The sequence below is a fragment of the Carcharodon carcharias genome, chromosome 23, assembly GCF_017639515.1.
Source record: "Carcharodon carcharias isolate sCarCar2 chromosome 23, sCarCar2.pri, whole genome shotgun sequence".
In the NCBI taxonomy this organism is placed as follows: Eukaryota; Metazoa; Chordata; class Chondrichthyes; order Lamniformes; family Lamnidae; genus Carcharodon; species Carcharodon carcharias.
Genome location: NC_054489.1, coordinates 10,238,702 through 10,260,130, shown reverse-complemented (window position 1 = coordinate 10,260,130; position 21,429 = coordinate 10,238,702). Strand labels below are relative to the sequence as shown.

The 21,429-nt window shown below is 42.9% G+C and overlaps 1 protein-coding gene across 1 annotated transcript in view; it reads left to right on the top strand.

The window, feature by feature from the left end:
• Window positions 1–1,743: 1,743 nt before the first annotated feature.
• The window catches only part of LOC121269052 (ADP-ribosylation factor-like protein 5B), a 35,217-nt gene continuing 15,531 nt past the window's right edge, over window positions 1,744–21,429 (top strand). The window contains exon 1 of the mRNA XM_041173470.1: window positions 1,744–2,035. Coding sequence (XP_041029404.1) covers window positions 1,990–2,035 — 46 coding nt within the window. The 5' untranslated portion in view covers window positions 1,744–1,989. The remainder of the gene's footprint in view (window positions 2,036–21,429) is intronic.

Genomic DNA, 21,429 nt, shown 5'->3' with positions numbered 1-21,429 from the left:
AGCAGCGAAAAGCCTGTGAACAAACCAGTCCTGTCTGACAAGTCTGGTAATAACTTCATTGAAGTGTGAGTAAGCCTGTTGGCAGAATGACAGTTAAGTTACCTGGAAGGACTGATTGTAAATCAGAGGTGTAAGGAGGGATGACACACAGGAAGAATCATCTGTAGACCAAACAAATGGTGTGTACTTTCAAGTATGTTTTCAAATGGAACACTTCACTGTGACTTGCAAATTTACAATGCCTTGAAGAGGTTTGCTAGAATTGTACCTGAGCTGTTGAAGCTCCTATCTGCCTGCAACACCACCTCCCCTCCCCCTCCAGGTAGATGTAAAACATCACTATTTTGAAGAAGAGCTGGGGACAGTATTTATCTCTCAGTCAACATCGCAAAAATAGGTTGCTTGGTAATTATCACTTTATTATTTGTGGGAACTGCCTGCGTGCAAATTGGCTGCTGCATTTCCTATATTACAACAGTGACAACATTTCAAAAAAGTACCTCATTGTCTATAAAGCACCGTGAGAGGTTTGGTGAAAGGGTCTCTATAAATTTGACTTTCTTTTCTTTCTTGTGCATTCCCAGTTTTTTTCTTCTCTGCCGATGCTGCCAGACCTGCTGAGTTTTTCCAGGTAATTCTGTTTTTGTCCCAGTTTTTATCATTCCACCAATGGCAGCCGTACCCTCCAGGTGCCAAGGCTCTTAGCTCAGGAATTCCCTCTCTAAACCTTTCTGCCTCTCTACCTCTCTCTCCTCCTTAAAACCTTCCTCTTTGACCAAACTTACGACATTTTGCAGTGCCTTATATTTTATATATACGTATTAGCATCTTAAGATATTTTTATGGCATTGAAGATGTCTGTTATCACAAGCCTGGAATACTACCTACCTTGGATTCAGTGGGGACTGGATGCAAGATGTAATATTATTATTTACCATTATAAGATTATTTTCTTTAATGTTCTTTATTTATCCAAAAATATACTTTACTCATAAAAATTGTGACAGTATATTACGAGACATGTCATCATGAAAATTTGACTTGTCTCCACACAGTGTGTTCCACTCCTCTGTTGCCTCTATAAAATTGTAATTCTCTTGATATTTACATTAGGCATTCCATTTCCAGGCACACAGCCCGACAGCAATAATATTTCAGATTGAAAAATAATAGAAAGTGAAATAGAATTCAACTTTCCTTCACAGAGCATGTTCCTCTCGGAAGTGCTTTAGTTGTGCCCCTCTAATAAGGGAGCACCTTGGTTAGGTTTTTCTGTTTGAGGGGCAATCCTTACAACGCACGGTTCAGGGAACCTCTTTATATTCGTGATCAATAGGCATACAATGCTAGCCAATGGGCTTTGAACTGGCCACGAAGGGGTGGGGGGGGGGGGGGGGGTGGTTGTTGATGACGAGGTGGGGGGGGCTGTCGATGATTTTGATTGGTCTATAGGGCCGGTAGGCGGGGTCAGGAGGCGTGGGAGGGCTCAAATAGAGGGAGTTGCGGCTGCCTCCGGCAGTGACCGTCTGACGGGCTCTGAGAACCGTGAGGGCTGGGGAAGCTGCTGACCTGCAGCCGCTGCGAGGGCCTCAGCTGGGCTCTTAGTGAGGTTTCCAGACGGAGCACTTTTTTATTTGTCGCGTTTGCTCTTTCTCAAAAATCAGAGGAGTTTTATTTTCCTTGGAAGCTTCCGTTCTGCCGTCCGACCCCCCCCCCCCCCCACCCCCGCCCCGTCCTCCCACCTCGGTGGGCAACGCATCCGCCTCTTGGCCTCAGCCCTGTCTTGGATTGAAATAAACCCCGGTGGACTGGTCTTTTTTCTGTTTTGGAGTAGGCCTCAAGAGTGCCGAGTTGGTTGCAAATAGACTTGTGTGGGCAACGGCCCAACAAAATCTCCTCCATCTCTGGCTTGGTGTTTACCCCTCTTTGTTTGGGTCTTGTTTTCGGCGGATCCGCGACACATACACACGTCGAAGGGGACGGAGGAAGATGGGGATGTTCCTGGCCAAACTGATGGGACTTTTCTGTAACCAAGGTAAGCTCTGCCCCATCCGTCGCCCCGGCATTTTGTCCTTGGTGGGGGTGCCGGCCCCTGCCTGCACTGACCCTGTGTGAAAGAGACCGCCTTGCCAACTTAACTGACACCAGACCCGCCTCACTGGCTTTCTCCTTTCTAAAAATATCTTGTTTTTTTTGTTTTTTTTTCCCCCTGTGGTTGTTGGGAATAACTTTAATCCCGAGGGAAAGAGATCCAGAAAGAGTAAGATCCCCCAATCCCAGCGAATTATCCAACCAGATGTACCTACAGACTCTCAGCGGTAACGGGCTATAATGTAACAGTTTCTCCATTCTTCGTAACTTTTTTGTTACTTTTTTAATATAGAGAAGACTAAAATTTAAACATGGTACCAATATTTCTGATATCTAAAGGATGCACTTTTAAACCCCACCCCCCCCAGACCCAAGAAGCTGGCGGTTACTGTAAATTTGGATTTTACATATGTACTTTTAACAAGTTTAAATCACCTTTTTGAAATAATTTAACAACGATGGAAGAATTTTATTAAAATGAAAGACAGAAAGTGTTAGACCAGCCTGCAGGTCAGACAGCAACAATGGAGAGAGGGATAGAATTAATGTAAATACAAGATCCTTTTTCAGATCTTCTGAACTTTTTAAAAGCTTGTACGAGTGCAAATTATAGTTTGGCTCTGTAACCAAGTAGAGAGGGCTGTTGGTGAAGTAATAACTACCTGGGAATTAGAATCTCAAAAATGTGAATGTTTGGGTGGAGAGTGAAGTTTTCAGTCTCCTAAATCTAAAGTGAGATTAATTGTTCTTCGAGATTGGTATAGACAGACAGATAACATTTAAGTTTTGGTTACAGTTTTGCTCAACAGATAATTTGGAATTCAACAAGAGAAGTTGGCAACTCTGTTTCAGGCTTCTCCTTGTGCATATATTTTGACTCCTTATTTTTAGAATTACTATATTCTTTCACAAATTACGTACTTGCGTGAAATCATCAAATAAGTTGGAGGGTCAGTAAGGCAGCTGACAGGTGAGCTGATGTAGGTGTGAGGATAGGGAAGAAGCTGGGCCTGGTTTGGTCAGCATAAACTGTGGAATGGGTGAAATTGCTGGTGTGACTGTCCACACTGAAGAGGATTGACTATTGTGATGTAATTAGCACACATCTGATTGGACAATGTACCAATGGTTACTGAGAGGGTCAAATGTTTTAGTTTAATAAAGCGCCCATTCATTCAGACAACTACTTAAACCTGGCACCTGCTAATGCTGTGAGACAAACTTCTTATACCAATTAAGCCTGACAGGAAGATGTGAAACAGACTTGGTGATTTCTTTCTTTCTCTTTAGGCTTTCCCTCTTTTCTGCAGGCTGTGGCTCAATTTGTAGGCACTCACTTCTGAATTAGAAGAATGTGTGCTCAAGTCCTGGAATGGGACTTTTAAAATCAAACAGGCACTCCAGTGCTGCAGTGATGGAGCACTGCACTGTCAGAGGTGCCATCGTTGAGATGAGATATTGAAGTGAGGTCCCATTTGTCCCCTTGGGGATGTAAAAGATCTCACCACACCATTTCAAAGAAGAGCAGGTGAGTTCTCCCTGATGTCCTGGCCAATATTTATCTCTCAACTTCTCAAAAATAGATTATTTGGTCTTTACCATGTTGTTTTTGGGGGCTTGCTGTGCATAAATTGGCTGTTGAGTTTCCAGCATCGTAATGATGACTGCATTTCAAAAGCACTTCACTGTCCCAAGGCACTTTACAGTCAACCTGTGGTCCTGAAAGATGCTATATAAATGCAAGTCTTTTCTGCTTTGTCTTGATCCCCAACCCTCCCACTCAATCTCCTGAAAGTATGACATTGAGAATATATCTTAAATTTTGCATTAGATTATTTCATATATGTTCTGCCACAATTAGACCACCTAAAACTCTTAAATTGGACAAAAGAACTGGTGTCAGAAACTGAAGATCAAGCCACACCAATCCAGAATACAGTTGATTCAATAACTTGAGTGCTTAGTTCAGTTTGGAAGACAAACTTGAAGTGTTATGAATTAACTGTACAGGTTTGAATGTTTAATAGAAGTCTTGCACACAAAAAGAGAACTTGCATTTATATAGCACCTGTTACTACCGCAGGACGTCAGAAAGGACTTTATGGCTAATTTGAGGTACCTTTTGACGTATAGCCACTGTTGTAATGTAGGAACCCTTTACTGAATGAATGATTACTATATATATGCTGAGTGGAGAGATTCATTGTCTCTTAATGGATTTGCTTTCCCCTAGTTGCCCCATTTAATTCAAAACTACATTCTTAAGAAAACTCATGTTCTTTTTATAGAACTTCTTCAGAATTGTGCAAGTGTGAATTAGCACGGTTGGTAAAAACAGGTTCACTGATGCTGTCAGCATTTGTGAACTTTTTTGTCCAATTTATTTGAAGAAATGGTGGCCGGGGGTGGAAATCATACCTGTTGCCTGTCAATGCTGCTGACTTTTTTTTCTTCTCACATGGTTCGGCTTAGCAGATGGTGGGCTTCTCCTTGTCCAATAGCAGCTCGGTCTCATCTCCTCTGTAGTTTGTATTACATTGGACACTGTCTGTGTTGTGAGCGAAAGTGATGGAGGAGGTGGTAATCCATTCCCTGTCCTGGTCAGTCTGTCTTCAGCTCAGCTGGGATGACATGGGGTGGCTGGGGATTGGAAAGAGTAAAATTAATGCCAGTTTAAAAAGAGTTGCAGAAAAAAAATTGTTTAGTACTCTTGCTGAATTATTTTTGCAAAAACTATTGCTGGGTGGGAATTTCATCCACCCGCTCCAGTTTGAGGGATTTGACAATTTTGCCCACCAGCCAATTCATTTTCTGTTCAAGAAACTAATTGACATTCCTTTTAAATACTACTTGAGAGGAATGCATGTTCCATTGCCTTTAATTTGCTATTGGTTAAAGTTGTAACATTGTCCCCTTTCTCCCCCCCAAGTCTTGTAAATCAAAAGCAGGACAAAATAACCAGTATATAAGTATATACCAAGATACAGGCAAAAGTTCTACTCAGCTTTGCTTGCTCCACTTGACAGGCGATGCTTTTTGACCACCACCTATATTCAATACTTGAGGACTTGTCAATATTTAAAAGTTACTTTAACTTAGACCCTCAAAATTCCACCCTAGAGTGATACAATGGTATAGCTGCATGCAGTGGACCTGCTGCTGAGTTTCTTGGCACATATATTACATAATATTCACAGCACAGATACTGGTCATTTGGCCTGACTGGTTTTTCTGCTCTGTATGAACTTCCTCCCACCCCTTCTCACCTATCCCATCAGCATAGTTTTCCAGTCCTTGCTCCCTTGTGTGTTTATCTAGCTTTCCCTCTGGTTAAAATCCACATTCTGTCACAAGTTAAATCAATTCACATTTTGTACCCTAACTGCAAAAGGCTGTGTATCCCAGTTTCAAATGTGCATTTTTTTTAAAAAAAAAGTCTGGAATTTAATTTGCTCTTGTAGAGCACTGGTTTACATAGCATTCCTTTGTGCTATTTTGATGCTTGTTAATCAGTTTAAAACTGGATGACAAGTATGTTGAAAGATGATAAATTAATTTTGCATAAATCCATTAACCAGTTTGCTAATAGCAGGAGCAGATATCCAGAGTGCATTGTCCTGTATATACTACCTGGCCGTTTCTTGCATGCTTTTAGAATCTGTCTAGTAGTTTGAGGTAAATTCCACAGTTACAGTAAAAACACAAAGGTGGGGTGAGGCAGCAGAGTAAAAAAGCTAGCACTTCTGTAGCTCAGGCCATCACAAACTGTTTTGCAGCCAATCAAGTACTTTTGAAGTGTAGTCCCTGTTTTGAAAACACAGCAATTTGCACAGAAAATGAGTGCAACACGAGAGAATTTCCATGCTTTTCTTTGAAGTAGTGCTGTGGTATCTTTCATACCCACCTGAGTGAGGGCAGGCAGACCTCAGTTTAATGTCTCATTCGAAAGATAGGACTTCCAACAGTGGAACGTTCTCCCAGTGGAGCATTGGAGTAACACAGTGGATTGTGCTGCAAGCTCTGGAGTGGGACTTGAACTCAAAGCTTCTGACTGAGGTGAGAGTACTACCCACTGATCCACAGCTTTGAAAAGTTATGAACGGAAAATTGGGGTACAATTAATGTTTGCCAGCAATTTGTAAACAATGTTGCCCTCTGTTAGTGGGCTGAGCGCTCAGCTTTTGAATACACACAGTAGTTTGTACTTTTGCCACTGGCAGTACTGTGCCTCCAGCTCTTGAGCAGGACAGAGAATGAGCTCCAGGGTTGGAAGCTCCCCTTTACTGGAGGCTCGAGCCCTACCTCATGCATATTGCCAACTGTGGCTCAGTTGGTAGCACATTTGCTTCTGAATCAGATGGTTGTGTGTTCAAGCTCAGCTGCAAAGGTTTAAGCACAAAAACCTAGACTGACATTTCAGTGCAGTACTGTGGGAGAATTGCACTGTCAGAGGGGGAGTTTTTCAGCTGAGATGTTAATCCAAGGCTCTGGCTGCCCTCTCGGGTGGCCATAAAAGTTCCTGCGGCACTGTTTTTGAGGAAGAGCAGGGGAGTTATCTCTGTTGTCCCAGCCAATTTTTATCCCTAAATCAATTCCACTGAAAGCAATGCACTGATCTTTATCAAATTGCTGTTTGTAGGAGCTTGATGTGCATAAATTGCTACATTTCCTACGTTACAAGAGTGACTACACTTCAAAGTATTTCATTGGCTTTACAGTGCTTTGGGATTTATACAGTGGGTGAAAGGTGCTATATAATTAAAAGTCTTTTTTGCTTGCACTACTGCTGTGATGTGAAATGAACAGAGTAAGTTGCAATATGAATGGAGTAAGATCTCCTTAGACAGCCAAACCCATGACCGCTACCATCTAAAGGACAAGGGCAGCAGAGACATGAGAACCACCACCACCTGGAAGTTCCCCTCCAAGTCACTCATCATCCTGATTTGGAAGTATATAGCTGTTACTTCATGGTTGCTGGGTCAAAACCCTGGAATCCACACTGGGTGTACCTACACCACATAGACTGCAATAGTTCAAGAAGGTGGCTCAGCACCACCTTCTCAAGGGCAATTGGGGATAATCAATAAATGCTGACCTTCCCAGCAGCACCTATATCCACTGAATGAAAGAAAAAAGGGTGTTATTGCCCGTTATAGTAACATGAATAGGAGAAGACTGGTAGGTAGCTTAATTGCTCATTCAGGCCATTGAAAGGTCTGGAGGTGGATAAATCACCTGGACCAGATGGATTACACACCAGAATTCTGAAGGAGATAGCTGGAGAGATAGTAGAGGCGTTAGTGGTGATCTTTCAGGAATCACTGGATTCAGGGAGGGTACCAGAGGACTGGAAAATTGCTAATGTAACCCCCCTGTTTAAGAAGGAAGTGAGGCAAAAGACAGGAAAATTACAGGCCGATTAGCCTGACCTCGGTCGTTGGCAAGGTTTTAGAGTCCATTATTAAGGATGAGATTTCAGAATACTTGGAAGTGCATGGTAAAATTGACCAAAGTCAGCATGGTTTCATCAAGGGGAGGTCATGCCTGACAAATCTGTTAGAATTCTTTGAGGAGGTAACGAGTAGGTTAGACAAAGGAGAGCCAATGGATGTTATCTACTTGGACTTCCAGAAGGCCTTTGACAAGGTGCCGCTCAGTAAGATAAGAGTCCATGGTGTTAGAGGCAAGGTACTAGCATGGATAGAAGATTGGCTGTCTGGTGGGAGGCAGAGAGTGGGGATAAGGGGGTCCTTCGCAGGATGGCGGCCGGTGACTAGTGGAGTTCCACAGGGGTCAATGTTGGGACCACAACTTTTCACTTCATACATTAATGATCTAGATGAAGGAACTGAAGGCATCCTGGCGAAGTTTGCAGATGATACAAAGATAGGTGGAGGGACAGTAGTATTGAGGAGGCGGGGAAGCTGCAGAAGGATTTGGACAGGTTAGGAGAATGAGCAAAGAAGTGGCAGATGGAATACAACCTGGGGAAGTGTGAGGTCATGGTAGGAAGAATAGAGACATAGACTATTTTCTAAATGGGGAGAGGATTCAGAAATCCGGAGTGCAAAGGGACTTGGGAGTCCTAGTCCAGGATTCTCTTAAGGTTAACTTGCAGGTTGAGTCGGTAGTTAGGAAGGCAAATGCAATGTTGGCCTTTATTTCGAGAAAGCTAGAATATAAAAGCAGGGATGTGCTGCTGAAGCTTTATAAGGCTCTGGTCAGACCACATTTAGAATATTGTGAGCAATTTTGGGCCCCGTATCATGAAGGATATGCTGGCCCTGGAGAGGGTCCAGAGGAGGTTCACAAGAACGATCCCAGGAATGAAAGACTTAACATATGAGGAACATTTGAGCACTCTGGGTCTATACTCGATGGAGTTTAGAAAGATGAGGGCGATCTGATGAAACCTACAGAATACTGAAAGGCCTGGATAGAGTGGACGTGGGGAAGATGTTTCTATTAGTAAGAGAGACTAGGACCCGAGGGCACAGCTTCAGAGTAAAGGGAAGACCTTTTAGAACAGAAATGAGGAGAAACTTCTTTAGCCAGAGAGTGTTGAATCTATGGAATTCATTGCCACAGAAGGCTGTGGAGGCCAGGTCACTGAGTGTATTTAAGACCGAGATCGATAGGTTCTTGATTGGCAAGGGGATCAAAGGTTACGGGGAGAAGGCAAGAGAATGGGGTTGAGAAACTTATCAGCCATGATTGAATGGCGGAGCAGACTTGATGGGCCGAATGGCCTAATTTCTGCTTCTATGTCTTATGGTATTATGGCCATAGGTGTTCTCAAACTGCCTTTTGAGGGAACTGAATTAAACACAAGTGATTTAAAATTGCTCGCTACCCTTGAACAGCAATTGAGGGAGAAATTTCAGACAGAATCTAGTGTTATAATCTTTTATTCAATCTTGACCAGTGGATTCCATCAGATGACATTGTCAATGTTTCAACAGGACTGGCTCCACAGTATTCTGTACTGCGTTTGATTGCCCCTTTACAGCAATCTAGAATCATTTGGAAGTTGATTTGCTTTCTACCTTCGGTTGAGAGAGCATTTAAAATGCTTTGTCTTATTTTTCTGATGTCTGTACTTGTTGAAAAGTGACGTGCATATAACTTGATGTAAATCTTGCACCGATGACTCATTAACATGTCCTGTTTGCCATGGCAGCATATCTTGACATAGCTGCCCTGCTGTGACTTGTATGCAAATGTGAGATTCTTTATATTGTCAACCAACCGGTTTTGTGCTTGGGGTCCACTGAAGCTGCCTCCAGATTGTGATCCTCTAGAACAACCCCTGTGATCCTCTGTAGAACAATACCCAAGTATCAAAAGAAATTCTACTGTTAGTGAAATCTGTGGTGACCTGGTGTATGCCTGGACTTTGTTGGAAGCACTGAAGAATGAAATTCTGTGAATAAAGGGGTTCGAAATAGCCTAAAAGGCAAGCCTGAGTGGCTTATAGATAGTATCTGACCTCTGAGATTAGATTGTACTCTTGGCCGAAGAATATCATATACTCTCAGCTACGCAAAAGATTCTTTTTTGTATTGGCAGTGGCTGTAGATCACTGATCTGTGATGGCTTTTTCATACAAAAGGATTAAAGATTGCGCTATAATTACTTAAAGTTTAAGGAAATCTGTTGATTTCTGGTAATGCAACTGCTGACTTTTCATAGTGGAAGATATAATATTTCTTCAGGAAGGTTTTTGAGGACAATCCAGCAGCTTTCATGCTTCATTGATCACAAGCAACCAGTTTTAACAGGGTGGAATTTCAAAGTTTTAACAGGGTGAAATCTTAACTCATGGTACCTGGCATACTATCCTGGTGCCATAGCCTCCAGGCTATTCATTAACAGGCAGTCTGATTTGTAATCTGGATGATTTATGTTACAGGCTTGAACATTCCCTTCATCTATATTTAAACAGCAATCCTGTTCTTTCCTGTTGAAAACCCATTGTTTGTAGCTTCTGTTATACCCTGAACTTTTAATGTGGCTTTATGTCACACTGTGGGGAAGAGAGAATATGAATGAATACTCTGGGAGGACACAGCAGGTCCGTCGGCATCTGGAAAGGAAGACGACAAATTAATGAGATCCTTTTGTCTTTTTCTGACTCAGGACATCCCTGTCCCCTGTGCCTGCCTGAGCGGGCAGGAATTGCTCTGCTCAGCTCCAGAAATAAACTTAGCACAGTTATGTGGCAATTGTTAAAGTGCGAACATGATCATACACTAAATCATAGAACGTTGATCTGCCAGGAAGCCAAGGGTAAGCAAAGTCGCCCCAGGAATTTTGGTGTACTTTTGAAACCAGTGGATCATCTGGGAATGACGGGGCTGTAACTTGTACACTACTACTGGTGTAGGGGAAAAAGTCAGGATTGTAACTGGAATGATTCCTGCAACATTTCGGATACCCTACAATCTCCATAGAAATTGAAGTGGATTGAGATTCTTTGCACATTTCCAACCATCCCATCCTTAATATCACACACATTAGAAGAATGACATCTCAATCTTAAAGATCTCCATCTCTTGAAATTACTACTACTCTGCACAGTGCCCAAAAAGACTTATGTTTATATAACTCCTCTCTCGACCCCAGGATGTCACAAAGCGCTTTGCAGCCAATGAAGTATTTATTTTTCAAGCATCGTCACTGTTGTCATGTAGGAAGCATAGCAGTCAATCTGTGGCGATGTGGAATTGAATAGATGGGGGAATATTCCTTGTTCAAAGTGCCTGTCTGACTCAGACATCAGCTGTTAAATGGAAAAACTCAACAGGTCTGGCAGCATCGGCGGAGAAGAAAAGAGTTGACGTTTCGAGTCCTCATGACCCTTCAACAGTTCTGTTGAAGGGTCAGAGGACTCGAAACGTCAACTTTTTTCTTCTCCGCCGATGCTGCCAGACCTGCTGAGTCTTTCCAGGTAATTCTGTTTTTGTTTTGGATTTCCAGCATCCGCAGTTTTTTGTTTTTATCAGCTTTTAAATGTCGCTTTTCAAACTGCCAGGCAGAAGGATGGTAAGGCACCCTGTAATATGCCGGGTTTTCCTCCTCTGAACAGGACATCTCTGGTTGTAATTGAAGTTCTGTCTGTAGTTGTTTGCAATCCACCCCCACCCCTCGGGCCCACTGGCTCCAGACATACTAACTTGAGGCAGCCAGGAGACAAAGCAAACCTAGTGAACACTGAAATGCATGTTTACTGCAATCAGATTTGGTGTTTGGAGAGTTTCTGGTATCCCCTGGGTTATATTGAACTGGAGGATCTTCTGGGGCCAGGTTCCTTAGTCAGGGACTCAAATACTTGAATGTTCTCCAGCCCAGCATCTCATCTTCCACTTACCATAAACATTCATTCAAAGCTTTGCTGCTTCTAACCTATCCTGCATTTAAAGCTTATTCGGCCCTTGCTGACTCCTGCCTGATGTGGACCCAGTCTCCAGAAATTTAGCAAGCAGGACCGTTGGCGGTTATGGAATTCTGTGGAAGGGATTGTACTATTCAAATGAATGGTCTCCATCCTGTGTAGGCATGAGTGCTTTGGCTACACTGCTTCAAGGAGGTGTGAATAGCGCCGAGAGAATCGGTTTGCCTTCCAGTGTACGGCTTCATTCACACCGGTCCCAGGTGCCATCTCAGCAGTGGATTTCATACTGGCACTAATTAGCTGCTTGGCTCAGAAGCTGCTGTCAAGTCATACTTTCAATTTTCCATACTGCTCCACCCTTCAAATCCCCAGCAATAGGTGAGCTTCATTACTGCCTGGATTTGATAGATTAAAAGTCAAGTTGTTCCTTCAGAGCTGTACAGCTTTGTATTTAAAAGCAAAAACGGCTTGGATCTGTGAAGAGCCTTTAGGATAACGGGGACAGCTAAAATTATTCTGCCCACTTTGAGTTGGAGTAACACCACATATACCATTATCCTCACCCAAGCCAAAGGAAACTTGATGGAGGAATATGTTTCCACTTATGGGTGAGACCAGAACTGGGGGCAATAAATATAAAATAGTCACCAATAAATCCAATTCAGGAGGAGCCTCTTTACCCAGAGTGGTTAGAATGTGGAATTCACCGCTCGAGTAATTGAGGCTAATAATTGTTGATGCGTTGAAGGGATAGCTAGATAAACGCAAGAGAGAAATGAATAGAAGGATATGCTGATAGGATTAAATGAAGAGGACCAGGAGGAGGCTAGTGTGGAGTGGCAAAGATTTGTTGGGTCAAATGGCCTATTTTTGCTGTACCTTGGTTGTAGTTGAAGAGGTCAGCACGTGCATTGGGAAGGCAGCCGCTAACTTTTGTTGACTAGTGGGCATGGAAAAACAACAAATTGACCTGCAGGACTAAGATGCTTATCTACACATTGCTGTTTGGCAGCCAAGCCTGGACAACTTGAACCTACCAAGAAAAAAGGCTCAAACTTCCATCTCCACTGACTACGGCCATCCTCAGTGCCACTTGGAAAGACCAAGCCAATAAGGAAGCAGTCCTTTCTAGGGCGAACATGCCAAGCATGCTAGCTTTAACCAAGTAAAGAAGGCTTTGCTGGCTTGGGCATGTGCACAGGATGGACTATGGCCAAATCCCCGAGGATATGCTCTGCAGGGAGGCAGTCTGTGACCAGAGACTGGTAGGGTGTCCAAAGTGTGATTCAAGGATGCTGTCAAGAGACATGAAAGCCCTCCGCATCAATCACTTCAAGTGGAGAAGCTCTGGTGACAACCGATGCAAATGGCAGCACCAGTTGAGGGCAGAAATTTGCCACCAAGATGACATGGTTTCGGAAGTGAGCCCTGCAAACAAGGCATCCATCACCAGAGACCATCCTGCACCACTGGCAAGGGACAACTTCACCTTGTTAAGAACTACCTTGTTAAGAATGCTGCATGCATTCAAACGAATTGATGGCACGAGCAGCAGTAACTGGGTACGATCTAATTGCCACTACAGAGACGTGGCTGCAAGGTGACCAAGGCTGGAAACTGAAAGTTCAAGGGTATTTGGCATTTAAGAATGCAAAAAGGAGGTGGGGTTGCATTGTTGATAAAGAATGGGATCAGGATGTCAGTACAAGAGGATCTTTGATCGGAGGATCAAGATATAGAAACGGTTTGGGTGGAGTTAAAACAGCAAGAGGCAGTGAATTTTGGTAGAAATTTATGGGCCACTAAATTGTGGTGGTCATGTCATGTAACGTGCAATATAAATAAGGAAATTAGAGGTGCATGTAACAAGGGTAATACAGCAATCATGGGGGACTTCAGTCTGCATACAGACTGGGGAAAAACTAGATGGCGCTAATGCTGAGGACGATGCGTTATTGGAATGTATACGCAATGGTTTTCTAGAATAATGTTGAGGAACCAACTAGAGAGTGCTCAATACTAGATGTAAAATTACTCAATGGAGAGGGCATGTTAATAATCTCATTGTGAAGGAATGTTTAGGTAAGAGCGACCATAATATTATAGAATAATACATGGAAGTTTGAAAATGATGTAGTTCATTCCGAAGCTAGGGCTTTTAATCTAAAAGGAAACTATGAAGGTATGAGGAGGCAAGTTGGCTGAGGTAAACTGGGGAACCACATTAAAAGTTATGATGGCAGACAGGCAATGGCTAGCATTTAAAGAATTAATACATGGTTTGCAACAAATTTACACTCCTTTAAGACCCAAAAAGCCAGCAGGAAAAGTGATCCAACCATGGCTAACAAGAGAAGTTAAAGGTTCTATTGGATCAAAGAGGCATATAAAGCTGCCAGAAAAGTAGTAAGCCTGAGGATTGGGATCATTTTAAAATTCAGCAAAGGAGAACCAAGAAACAGAAGGAGAAATTAGAATATGAAAGTAAACTAGTGAGGAACATAAACTGACTGTAAAAGCTTCTATATGTATATAAAAATGAAGAGGCTAAAAGACAAGTGTGGGCCCATTCAAGGCAGATAATGGTAATAAGGAAATGACAGACTAAACAAGTACTTTGTCTTCACAGAGGAAGATGCAAAAGACCTCCCTAAAATGTTGGGTAGCCAAGGGACCAGTGAGATTGAGGACCTGGAAGATATTAGTATTGGTTTAAAAAAAATAGTAGTACTGGAGAAATTAATGAGACTCAAAGTTGGTAAATCCCCTGGACCTGATGATCTACACCCTAGAGTGTTGAAAGAGGCAGCTGTAGAGATGTTGGGTGCATTGGTGATTATCTTCCCAAATTCCCCACATTCTGAAACAGTGCTTGCAGATGGGAAGGTAGCAAACATAACCTTCCTAAGAAAGGAGGGAGAGAAAACTATTAGCCTGACAACAGTTGTAGGGAAAATTCAAGAATCTATTCTGAAGGATGTGATAACTGGTTGCTTAGAAAATAATGGTGAGATTGGGCAGAGTCAGCATGGAATTATGAAGGGGAAATAATGTTTGCCAAACCTGTTGGAGTTTTTGAAGATGTTTCTTGCAGGATAGATATGGGAGAACCAGTGGATGCAGTGTACTTGGATTTTTGGAAGGCTTTTGATAAGGCCCCACACAGGAGGCTAGTAAACAAAATTAGAACTCATGGCATTGTGAGCAATATACTGGCATGGATTGAGGATTGATTAACACAGAAAACAGGAGGGATAAACAGGTCATTCTCAGGTTGGCAGGCTGTTGACTAGTGGGCATGGCAAGGATCAGTGCTTGGGCTGCAGCTATTTACAATCTATGTCCACGATTTGGATGTGGTGACCAAATATAATATTTCCAAATTAGCTGATGACACATTCCCACCAAGTTTTGTAAGTTGTGAGAAGGATGCAAAGAGGCTTCAAGAATATGTAGGCAGGCTGAGTAAGTGGGCAAGAACATGGCAGATGGAACATAATGTGGGAAAATGTGAAGTTTTCCACTTTAGTAGGAAAAACACTTTTTAAATGGAGGCATTGGGAAGTGCTGATGCCCAAAGGGACCTGGGTATCCTTGTTCATAAGTCGCTGAAAGCTAATATGCAGGTGTAACAATCCAGTTAGGAAGGAAAGTGGTATGTTGGTCTTTATTGCAAGGAGATTTGAGTACAGCGGTAAAGAAGTCTTGCTACAATTGTATAGAGCCTTGATGAGACCATATCTAGAGTATTGTGTGGTTTTAGTCTCCTTACCCAAGGAAGGATATACTTTCTATAGAGGGAGTGCAATGAAGATTCACAAGGCAGATTCCTGAAATGGGATTGCCTCCTGAGGAAAGATTTGAGGAGACTGAGCCTGTGTTTTCCATAGTTTAAAAGAATGAGAGGATCTCATTGAAGTGTACAAAATTCTTAGAGCTTGCTAGGGTGGAAGCAGGAAGGATGTTTCCCCTGGCTGGAGGGTAGAACCAGGGGAGTCGGTTTCAATGAGAGGTAGGCCATTTAGGACTGAGGATGAATTTCTGCAGTCAGAGGGTGGTAAATCTTTGGAATTCTCTACCGCAGAGGACTGTGAAGACTTGATCATTGAGTATATTCAAGACAGATTTCTGGATACCAATGACGACATGTGCACTGAGCTTTGGTTAAAGTCTGGGTATAACTGCTGATAAATGTTAATTCAGAAGTTTCCCTGCATGTGTTGAAATAATAATGTGATCCATTCATAAAAAGTGCCTTTCTCAGTGGAGCTACTTCCAGGCTTGCTGTTGAAAGTGTTTGATTCTTGATCCAAATTTATGTATGCATCTGACACATGTTGATTCCAGCTCCTCGTGTTGATTTTTGTGTGGAGCATATTTGACTCCTCGGGTAGCTGTTGGGCTTGGGGTTGTTTTTGCATTTGATTCAAGGGTCTGAGACACCACATTTCGCATAGAGAATTGTGACCTGAGCTTGCCGCTTTCCCCATTGTAGGTGCTGCCAGCTGTGAATTATTCACACTGACTACTAAGGTTATAAAAGTTTCACTGCACTTTGATTTGGCTGTCTAGAGTTTTATTTTGGCACTCTGCTAGACTATTGTTAAACTTAAGGCTGCCAGCATGTGAAGGCTTGTTGCATCAGCAAATCTGGGTTATTCATATGATTCCATTTTTTCCCCCATCATTGACTTGAGCCTTGGGCTCAGTTTCTCAATGTTTTCAAGCTACAACTGAGCCAGAAGCTAGCATTTGTCATTACATCATGAAGTTAAAGGAGCTGCCTTAAATGCTCATGGCTTTAATATAAAAGAGAAGAAAATGTGTGTTGATCCTTTGCTTGTTATTATACAGGAGTAATCATTTCAATTCTGTCACTGTGCTAAGGCAGCTGGTATCAGTAATATAAATATTGGAACCAATTCAGTGGGTTTTTTTTGCTCCCCATGGGACTCAAATTGGAGTTTTGCATGCCTCTGGCAACCAGCTTGCAGTCTGCAGGTGAAGACAGAACAGTGCAGTGGGTGTCATAGCCCAGAACCTAGAATCGATACACCAGTCTGAATGCTGTGCTACAGGAGTCATTGAGCCCGATGATGCAAAGGAGCTAAACTATCATTGGAAGTTTCTTCAACAGTATTTTGGTGATTTTGCTGCAACTTGTATACTGTTCCTGCTCTGAATTTGAACTGAATATTAGTTTCATCAGTGCACTATAGGTATAAATGGTTATTTTTAACTTGCAAGGTTTAGGCTGATTACCAATGCTGGAGAATAGCATTAGTAATCTGTTGCTCTTTGCATCCAACTTTTATATCAAGCAATTCTAAATTGTTAGAGTGGAAGCTAGGAACAGTATGAAGGTCTGCTGTACAACCCCTGGTTTTAAGAGCTGCCTATTGTAAGTGTGAACTTTGCATTCAGCTGCTTCACTCTAGCCATCCTTGCAGTTAGTGAAGTTACCAAATTGTGGACTTTAATAGCTGCTGGAAACCCACTCTACATGTGAGTGTCACTGAATTAAAATCTCATTTTCTAACCAGCTGAAGCAAATATTTCTCCTTCTTTCTATAATTTTTGGGCTTTTGAAACCCAAGCATCAGCTACCTAAGATTTACCACCTCGTCCCTTCTCGTGCTCTCTTCAATCAGTTGTATCCTGATATGAGGCAGAGAAGCACAGATCTTGTAGATTTATTGTATACTGCAGAAAACGTGTTCATTTTAATCTTAGTTTCAAGGTGTGAATTGATAGATGGCAAGGGTTGAAGCCCAGGCATTTGTAGTTCACCCCTGCCCAAGGGTATTGGTCTATGAACTCGTGTACAGCTGTAGTACATTGTGAAGGTTTAATCAGTCAACAGTAAAACCCCCACGGAGCTGACCCAGTGACTCAAGTAATCCTTTCATTGACAGTTATCAGATTACCTAAGGACTCAGGGTTTTCACAGCACATCTGTAAGACATCCAGGATTTCTTCATCTCCTGACAGGTGTATTTGCTCATATTCTGACACTACTTCATGCCTGTTAATATCATACAGCCTGGATTTATTTTTGTGCTACTTGGTTATTTTGATCTGACTGGTTTTACTACTGTTATGGATCGGAAATGGGGCTTTTAATTTAAACAGCCCTGACTTCTCTTTTCTGTTTACAGACAGGTGGCAAGTGTTTTGATTTTGAATTCTCCCTTTATAAGCAGTGGCATATTTCCCAAACCCTCTGTTTTGGTGTGACCCAATTTCTATTAATAACCCCACAGCAATCTCTAGATAGGGTTAGTTTATTCGTGCACACAACATGGGAGGTGGGGGTGTCTCTCTAGCACCCAGTGCATCATACAATGAGGGAAAGACAAAGGAAGGTTTACAGGTCAAAGACCACAGAATAAAGAATTATTATTTCTCATGAGCCCAGAATCAAAGCCCAATGGTGTATTCGTTCACAGGGGGAAAGCAAATTGAAGACTCATGCTGGGTAATTCTCTTTTCCAGTTGCGATGATTTCCACCGTGGGATAGGCTCATAGAGATGTATTAGTTTTGTAGGCACTGGTACACAAGTTCCAGTAGAAAGCATAGATGGGGCAAGGCATTTAAACCCGGACAGAGTCCTTTTCCTGAGATGCTGCTTACTAGATGGAAGATGGCAGACTGATTGGCAGTACAGCAAGACAGGATAACTGGTTCTTCCAGCTGGGGTGAGTGTTCATTTAACATGACTCCCAATTCTCTACTTTGGCTTGGACAAAGGGTGTACATTCCTTAGTCTGGATTCTTAAGATTGTTAATGTTTCAACCATTAAGATTTAAGAGGTTTCAGAGACCTTTGTCCTAGCAGATTCTCTCCATTGGCCAGGCCTGGCCTAGAAAATATAGATGGCCCTCGTATTATTCCCTTTGAGTTTGTTCTCTACAGTCACAGGGGGTTATTAGCATCTTCAGCAATAATGAGGAATCAGCTTCTCTAAATGCCAGAAAGTTCCTTTTGTTTGCATTATAGCCAGCCATGGCTTCAGTCATTTAAGTGTCTCTGCTCTGCTTTTACTGGCCTCTTCCTGTTTTTAAATTGCTCCGCTATTGGTGGCTGTGCCTTCAGGCGCCTAAACCTGAAGCGCCTCCCTATCTTTCTCTCCTCTTTTAAGCCACTTCTTAAAACTTGGTTAAAAGGGGTAGGTTTTTGATCACTGACTGGGCTACCATCTTGTGTGGCTCAGTGGAAAAATTTATTGACTCTTTTAAACATTTGTTTTTATTATATTAAAGGTACTGCATTGGGTGTGTGTGTGTGTGTACGTTGATTTGTGGGGAGTGTGGGAGCTTTTCTCCTCTTCCAGAAAGCCCCAGTGCTTCATGAGCAATGAGTGCTTCATGAGCAATGAGCCCCTCACCCAAGAGGCCACTGTTCACGCACATATCCAGACTCTGCGTTCAGATACCCAGACATAAATGACCTTGTTAAGGTGGATCCTAACATTCCACTGTTTTCCAGCCCTGGTCGAGGTCAGAACCAACAGGCATGGGAATCTTGCCTTACTCCTTTTCCCTCTTGCAGAGTCCAGTTGGAGCACTTACTGGCCGAGGTCAGTGAACTTTGCAAAGAACCTGGTTTGCAGCTGGACCCTTTGGGGTCATGTAGCTCAGTTCCCTAGCTGACCACTGGCTAAACTGAACACACTTGAGAAAGAGAAGGGAGAACATGCAGTCCTCCAGCACCGTTTGTCTTTGCGTTGGTTGCGAAGTGCCTTGGGACAATGTGTCACTATTGAAGTGTCACTCTGCTGGGCAAACATGGCAGCCACTTTACAAACCACACAAATCCGAAAGTCAAATGAAATCAAAGGCCCTGCTAATCTAGTTTGGTTGAGGAATGAATGTGCCCAGGACACCTGTTGCTAGACTAATGCCATGGGATTTTTTTTCTTTACATCCACCTTAACCACCAGACGTGAGTCTCATCCCAGAAGCAGCATTCGAAATAACGCAGCATTCCCTTCATACCGCACCGAACGTAGATGAACTGAAGCTGCATCTAACTTGTGATTCAAATTACCTTGTTTTGCACTTGGATTTTCCTGTTGCCTGGAGGAGAGGTGTGATATTCACAACCCTGGCACCCTTTTTTGTGGTTTGGGGGGGCGGGGGGTGGGGGGGGTGGAGGGGTGGAATCAGCTGTCAGCCAAGGAAATGCCAACACGTCTTATTGAAGGGTTGATTGTTTCTAGGGTTTTTGATTGTTTGAGAACCCAAAGGGAAAGGCACACTTCAGTTGATTGCAACTTGCATACGCTGAGTGGATATAAGATTGTAATTCCTGTTCCTTTTTTCTGCCAGACTTTCTGACAAGGGTCAAGTTTTATTTGTTATGCACAGTGTGTATATATGTGGGTGGGGTTGGGGGGATGGCGGGGGCAGCTGCTACTTTGGGGTTTTGTTTGGGCTGCCTGTACACTGACAGCTGCAGTTTGAATGCCAGCAGTCTCTGACATGGGGGGACCAAGTGGAATCCTCAAACAGGGCTGTGGGACAAGATAGCGCCTCCACAAGTCTCCAGATTTTGCAGTTTGGTTGTGGTGACAGATGGCCTGTGGGCCTTTAAAGAAAGTCAGAAAAGCAAACAACCCTCCTGGAAACATGAAACCCAAGTCGTGACCTTTTGCAGATGGCTTTCTCCTGCTGCCCTCATGGTATTGAGTTTCACATCTATGATCCTGCTGCCACACCTGAATGTGTGGAACTGCAGGTATTGATGAATCATTCATTCTGGTGCAGTCTGTTTGTGGTGGGGGGAGGGCAGCCAGAAAGGCTTGCATTTGTGTAGCCCCTTTTCATAGCCGCATGACTTCCCTAAGGTTTTACAGTCACAAATAATTATTGGTGAAGAGTCGTTACTGTTGTAACATACAAAATACAGCTGTTATTTTGTACACAGCCAGCTCTGACACATGGCAATTACATGACCGTCTGTTTTTTTTTTGTGTTGATTTGAACATTGGCCTCAACACGGGGAGAACTCTCCTGCCGTTAGAGTAGTGCTGCTGGATCTTTTACCTGAGAGGTGAGAAGGAGCCTTCGTTTAACATCTCATCCAAAAGGCAGCACTTGACTGTGCAGCACTCCCTCAGTACTGCGCTGAACATCAGCTGAGAATGTTATGCTTGGGTGTCTCAAGTGGGGCTTGAATCCTCAAATTTTTGGCTTGATAGTGAAACTGCTCTGACTAGGTGTTAAGCCTAGGCTCAGTGGGTATCATGACTATTGTCATATTGCATACTCTTGCTGTTAGGTTCTCTGTCAAATGTTGCTGTTTTCAATATTTCAGAACACAGCTGCTGCTTTCCAAGCATATGCATTTAAGAACTAGAGTGTGACTTCATAGTGGGTTCCATTACATTTTTGTCGCAGTGAGCTTTAATTACTAGCTTACAATCACATGGTTCCAGAAAAAATGATTTAGTTTAGCCCAAGGCTAACTTGACAGGCAAGAATCCAAACAAAAGCCACGAGGGCAGCTGGACACTGGTTTCAGTCCCCACTCCGTTCCAGAGGTAGCCTCACCCATGTTGTTCACAGGTGTGGGGCAGGGGTGGGGGGGTGGGTGGGGGGGGGGGGGTATGCTGCTGTTGGGTATGAAGGAAAGAAACTGGAAAGAATCTGTGCTTGTCACTGACCCCGGAGCAGTAAACACAGTGACACAGGAGCAAGGTCCCTGAACACAGGAGGTACATGGCCCAGTGAGAAAATTGGATAAAGTTGAAGGTAATAAGTGGTTGCACTGAATTCAAAGTGTTAATTTAATGCATATTCTCAAAAATAACAAATTCTGCGCTGGAGGCTGTAACCAAAGGATGTAACGACCTTAAAATTTCAGCAAGTTTCAGTGTTGCAATGCAGATTGGTGGTGTCTGTAACTAGAATAAATCGATATGTCAGGTGAAGGAA